Source organism: Vicia villosa, linkage group LG7, assembly GCF_029867415.1.
Source record: "Vicia villosa cultivar HV-30 ecotype Madison, WI linkage group LG7, Vvil1.0, whole genome shotgun sequence".
Taxonomy (NCBI): domain Eukaryota; kingdom Viridiplantae; phylum Streptophyta; class Magnoliopsida; order Fabales; family Fabaceae; genus Vicia; species Vicia villosa.
In genome coordinates, this window is record NC_081186.1 from 17,413,654 (window position 1) to 17,420,120 (window position 6,467).

General features: G+C 43.5%; 1 protein-coding gene across 1 annotated transcript; it reads left to right on the forward strand.

Moving 5' to 3' along the window:
• The first annotated feature begins 1,936 nt into the window (after window positions 1-1,936).
• LOC131618719 (uncharacterized) lies at window positions 1,937-3,953 on the forward strand. The gene is made up of 2 exons (XM_058889886.1): window positions 1,937-3,122; window positions 3,922-3,953. Exons 1-2 carry the CDS (start codon window positions 1,937-1,939, stop codon window positions 3,951-3,953), a joined length of 1,218 nt encoding a protein of 405 aa, XP_058745869.1.
• The last annotated feature ends 2,514 nt before the right edge of the window (window positions 3,954-6,467 follow it).

Below are 6,467 nucleotides of genomic sequence, written 5' to 3' on the forward strand. Positions count from 1 at the left end.
TATAAAAATAATCATAAAAAATATTAGTTTTAGGCTAATTGTTTTAATCTTTTTGCTTGACTTGTAATCCGATTTTTCTTCACAAAAATCATATAAAAATAATAGTACTTTTAATTCACTTTTGTGCTATATTTTGACTTGTTCTATTTCATGCTCTTATGCTATTTTCATATATTCTACTTACCGCTTTATTTTTCATGCTTCTTTTAAACCCTAACCTTAGGTAGAGACCATGATAATATTAGATAGAAACTCCCATTCATATTAGGCTAGTTCTCTTAGGCTAGTTTCTTTTTCTTTTCAACTTTAAAACATCTAAAAATACTTGAATAAACTCCCATTAAAAAATACCAAGAAAACGCATAAAAAATGACTAATAAATACTTTGACTAATAAAAAGGGAATGATAGCTTGTAACTTCTCTTGCTTAAGGGATGTTCGAGTGCTTGGAGCTCCCTTGCTTAAGGGTTCCATTCAGGCGTGAGTTCCCAACCTTTAAAAAATACAAACCAAAGAGTAACTCGAGTTTCCCTTGCTTAAGGGATTTCCTCGAAACACTCAAACTCTTTCTCTCTCCTCTCGCTTTCTTAAGGGCACCGTTATCTCCGCTCCATTGCATCCTAGGTCGATCCCTTATGCAAGAGCGCGAGCGTTAACGCCGCCCAACTAAAAAACACAAAACAAACAGAAACTATGGAGCCGAACTACGGCGCTCTGATTCCTGAAAAGGATACGTAGGCATCAAGTCGCGGGGCTTGAACGAGCACATTTGTAAATAATTCCTTCTTTTCCCCGTATTTCTTTTTGCATGCATTCACATATAGGTAGACATAGTACACACCCTTTAAATAGAAACAAACATAGGTGGATACCATCGAGTACGATGGGCGCGAGGGGTGCTAATACCTTCCCCTTGCGTAACCGACTCCCGTACCTTGATTCTCTGGTCGCAAGACCTTGTTCCTTCCCTTGTTAGGTTTTCTGATATTCCTTTCCCTTATGGGATGAATATATCGGTGGCGACTCTGTTCATTTTTCGCGAGCGTGCGACAGCTGGCGACTCTGCTGGGGATGTTGCTAGACCTGTTGCTGGTCCATTCTTAGCGAGTCGATCCTAGCCTGCGTTTGTTTATTTACTGGGTGTTTACTTGTTTTATGTCTATACCTTGTATATATGTTTGCTTGCTTATTCTTTGCCTGCATATCATGTTTATTTCTGTTTGCACATCATGCATATGGATTATATTCTGTGTTCCTTGGGGTCTTCTGTTCTGTTTTGCAGGTGGGGGGTTTGTATGAGGTAAAAGGCCCACTACCCAGGCCAAGTGACACATAGGATTAGCGTGGATGCTCATGTTGACTACCGTAGCGCTTGCTATGGATGAGTTCAATATGGGGTACCACAGCTGGGCGAGGTTCTTTCATGGAACACTGTGTCTGGCACGCTTGTTGCCTCAAACACTTTGTACCCCATGGGAACTGTAGACCCTAGTGACCATTAGGGACCACCTGTCCGTGTCTAGAATTCATACCCGTGAGTTTGGGGAGGGACAGGATACTAGCCTTCATCATACCCGGATTTTCACGTTGCAATCTGAAGCCGAAACTTTGAACTTGTCATACCCAGTGTTACTCAGATATTCAGAATTGCGAGAGGCACTCAGTCTCTCACCGCATTGCACCATGACACATCATGTTACTGCATCCACCTCACTTCATTTGGGGAGAATTCTAAAGTCCACTTCAAAATAAGAAGAAAAGAAAAAGAAAATGAAAAGAAAAAAAGAATATTTTTACTTCACAAAGAGAAAAGAAAAGAAAATATGCAATTACGAATGGACTTTAGGATTCTCTCGATGAAATGCATTCCGCCATATCATTTAACATGCATGTTTATTTATTTTCAGGAACATTTGGCTTTGTCTCCGACCAACTCATGGCTCCTCCATTGAAGACTGGTAGTCGCAACATCTCCTACACATTTCTAAATTCGAATCTGGATTCTCTCGAGTGTTTGGTTAAGAAGATCACGCCGGATGAAACAACCAAGTTCCGTGAAAAGTATGGGTATATTCTGAGTCTTCTCAAGATGCCGTTCACCAAATACGAACAAGAAGGAGTTCATACCTTGCTTCAGTTCTACAACCCTTCTCTCCGTTGCTTCACGTTCCCTGACTACCTTTTGGTTCCCACATTGGAAGAATATTCTCTTTTCCTTGGTGTTCCGATCAAGAAGGGAGAAGTTCCGTACTATAGCACCATGGAGGCTCCCACTTCTATTGAAATCTCCAAGGCTCTTTATTTGAGCAAGTCAGTTGTTGATGCAAATCTTTCCGAGAGAGGAAGATGTCAGGGTTTTCATATGGAGTTCCTGGTCAAAAGAGGGTGTAATGCTGCTGAAGCGAAAGAATGGGACACTTTTAGGGCTATCCTGGCTCTAAGTATCTATGGTATCCTAATGTTCCCGAACGTGCCTGATTTTGTTGACATGAGTGCAATCCATCTGTTCATTCTACAGAATCCTGTTCCTACACTCTTGGGGGATGTTTATCATTCAGTTCATCAAAAGAATCGTCAAAAGAAGGGTTTGGTCAGATGTTTTGCTCCTTTGCTATACCGTTGGTTCAGATCACACTTGCCTGAACGTGGAGCTTTCGTTGATAGTAGGCACACCTCTAAATGGGCTGAAAGGATTATGGGACTTAGAGCCAAAGACATTGTATGGTATAACAGATCTTTGGAAGACAAGGAGGTTATCATGAGTTGTGGAAAGTTCAATAATGTGCCCCTCATGGGTGTTAGAGGTGGGATTAATTATAATCCCGTCTTGGCTAGGAGAACTTATGGATATGCTTTCGTCAATCCTCCTGAGCAATCTGAGATTGCTGAAAACCTTTTTTATCATGTAGCCACCAACACTGGGCAGATGGAAGAAGCTGTGCAAGCCTGGAAGAACATTTGTTGGAGAGACAAGAAGCATTTTGGTCAAAGGGACTGTGCGACTTATGAAGACTATACTAAGTGGGTCGAAACTGTGGCTAATACCCAAGGGATGCCTTTCCCTATTAAGGATCCTTTGTACCCCCCTGTTGGCGCACAACCCAACATCGTCTCCATGCCTCGTTATAATCAGACTGCTGAGCAGAATAGGAAATTGACTGAACAAATGGAGACGATGCAAGTTAAGATGAATACTGATAGGCAAGAGAAGCTTTCTGCCCTTCATAAGTTGAAAATGAGAGAAATAGAGCTTGAAGAGTTGTATGCCAAGGGAAGCACTTCTCAGAAGAGGCCGAGAATGGTTGTCGATCCCAAGTCCACTAAAATTCAAGAGAGGAAGATCAAAGAGCATTAGGAGGATCAGTTGGCGGAATTGACAAAGAGGCTCCAAATCCAGACTGACATAGCCAAATCAGAGAAAGCCCGTCGAAAGAAAGCAGACAAGATCCTTCTGGAACGTCAGGCAAGGATTGAGGGGTGTTATGAAGAGATTCGCAAGCTGAAGGGTCGAGTGGAGGAAAAGGGGCAAAGTGATACTCAAGCTCAAGAGGAAGCCAGAGGTTGGGAATTGAGAAGCCGTTACTTGGAGACCATGCATTTCAGAAAGGACCTATTGATTCAAGAAGTTGTTAAAAGACCAACCCATGCTGAGACCAAAAAGCTGTTTGAAGAAATGAAGGCTTGGAGCTATAAGAACATTGGAGATAGCCCACTCCGTCATTTGGACATGGGAGATCCTGCTTAGTATTGGTTTTTTGTTATAGAATCACCACCAGTCTTGTTGGATGGGGTTCTTATTTCCATTTTCTGTATTGTTGGCTCATGAGAGCAGAATATTTTGTACTTCAAACGTGGTTGTGGAATTAATGGATTATGGTTGTTTATCTTGGTTGCGCTTCGTTATTTCTCATTATCTTGTAGTGTTGGTTCGAGACAAAGCCAAAAATTCTTGAAAATAATATGACATGCACACATGCACCCATGCACTCATATCATACTGCATTTTCAGGTTTTTATCAGATTCTAATTGGGGTCCCTTCCAACAGCAGATTTCTTTTCCGACGACGAAGCTGACTTTCTTACATCCTTACCGCACCAGGAGCAACGAGAGAATCATGGATCAATTTGAACAGAATCAAGCTGCCCTCCGTAGGGATATGGATGTTATGGGGGAAAGAATGACTCAACTTATGGAGACTCTCCATGTCGTTGTCCAAGGACAAGAAGAGCTCCGAAAGAGCGTCGCTGGAATGGTCAAAGATACTCCTACCAACTCTGCTGATGGGGGAGTAAAAACTAAAGAGATTCCTGTTGAGGAAATAGTAAAAGTAGTGGATGACCACCATGAGGTTATTGATCTTGAACATGATCTTACTGCTGAGTTGACCGAGACTGCTAAGATGTACCAAGCTCTTGAAGAACGCCTTAAGGCCGTTGAGGTTGCTAAAACTTCGAGTTTCAACACTGCTGCTCTATGCTTGGTACCTGGGATTGTGATCCCCCCAAAGTTCAAGGTGCCAGACTTTGATAAGTATAAAGGAGTCACCTGCCCAGAGACTCACCTTCGTTCCTACTGCCGTAAGATGGCCGCTCATGCTGAGAATGAACCACTACTGATGCATTTCTTTCAGGATAGTCTCACTGGAGCCCCGTTAGAGTGGTACATGAAACTTGAGAGGTCTAATGTCAGTACTTGGGGACAACTTGTCGACGCCTTCTTGAAACAATACCACTACAATACAGCTATGGCTCCTAGCCGTGCCCAGCTACAAAATATGTCAAGGAAGCCTGACGAGTCTTTTAAGGAGTACGCCCAGAGGTGGCGTGAACTTGCTGCTCGAGTTCAACCTCCTCTTCTCGACCGTGAGTTGATTGATCTGTTTATGGGGACTCTGAAGGGGCCGTATCTTCAGCACATGGTTAGTAATACTTCTCCGTCCTTCTCAGATGTGGTCATCATTGGTGAACGGGTTGAAAACTGTGTTAAAGCTGGTACTATTCAAGATGTTGCTACTCCTAGCAGTTCTAATGGTAATGGTAAGAAGCCGTATTCTGGGTTTGTGAAGAAGAGGGAAGGTGAGACTAGCACCGCTTCTGTTGATCAAGGCCGAGCTCCCGCATATTCTGCTGCTCCACCTCCTTATTATCCGATGCCTTATGCTGTTCCTGGTCCATATGTCCCTCAGGCATATGCTGCTGCTCTCCCGCAACCTTGGATGGCACCTCAACAGCCTTTCGTGCCACAACAACCAGCTGCTGCTCCTCAGAATCGCCAACAGAATCCTAGGCCTCAAGGTCAGAGAGGTCCACAGAGGCAAAGATACCCTGACAGGCGTATAGATCCGGTTCCCATGCCGTATGCTCAGCTTCTCCCCCAGTTGCTTGCTGGTCAATTGGTACAACTCCGTGAACTTGGACCTCCACCTAGTCCCCTCTCTCCTGGTTATGATGTTAATGCTCGATGTGAATTTCATTCAGGGGCCCCGGGCCATACTATTGAAAAGTGTAGAGCATTAAAGTACAAAGTTCAGGATCTCCTTGATGACAAACTTATCTCGTTCGCCCCTACTGGTCCTAATGTGCAGAATAATCCTATGCCTCCTCATGCTGGTGCGACCAATGCTATTGAGTTATGTGATGATCAGATCCTAGTAAATGATGTTAATGAGGTAAGGATGCCGCTAGCAGTTGTCAGAGAATATCTTATGCAACAAAAGGTTTTGTGTGAGCTACATGACTACTGTTTGCAATGTTCTTCTAACCCTGAGGAATGCACTAGGTTGAAAGAAGAAATCCAGAAACTAATGGATGAAGGTGTTCTTAGAGTGGAAAGGGTCGTTCCTGTCGAAGATGTGGCTACTCTAGAGATACCTTACTATCCTGCTGAGGTGTCAAAGAATCAGAGTACTCCTTTGGTCATTCGTGCTCCGAGTACTCCCTTGGTCATTCAGGCTCCGAGGACTCCGTTGGTTATTCAGGTTCCAAATGCTCCTTCGACTCCTCCAACCTCGTCTCTTGTTCCTTCTCCTGTGAATGATTCTAAGGCTGTCCCTTGGAGTTATAATGCCGTGTATATTCGAGGGAAGAAATATGATTGTCCTCCAGTGGGTAATTCGAGCATCACTAATATTACTGGCACTAGTGGCATTACCCGTAGTGGTCGGATCTTTGCTGCCCCTCCTCCACTTCCTAAAGAGACCAATAAAGAGGCTAGTACACAAGCAAAAGGAAAGCAAGTTGCTGTTGATCCTCCTGTAACACGTAATGCACAAGATGCCGAGCAACTCTTGAAGATCATTAAGAAGAGTGATTACAAAGTGATTGACCAACTTGATCAGACCCAAGCCAAGATCTCCATCTTGTCTCTCTTGGTGCATTCTGAAGCTCATCGTGATGCTCTGATGAAAGTTCTGGCTTCCGCTCACGTAACTCAAGACATTACCGTGCCTCAGTTTGAAGGGGTTGTG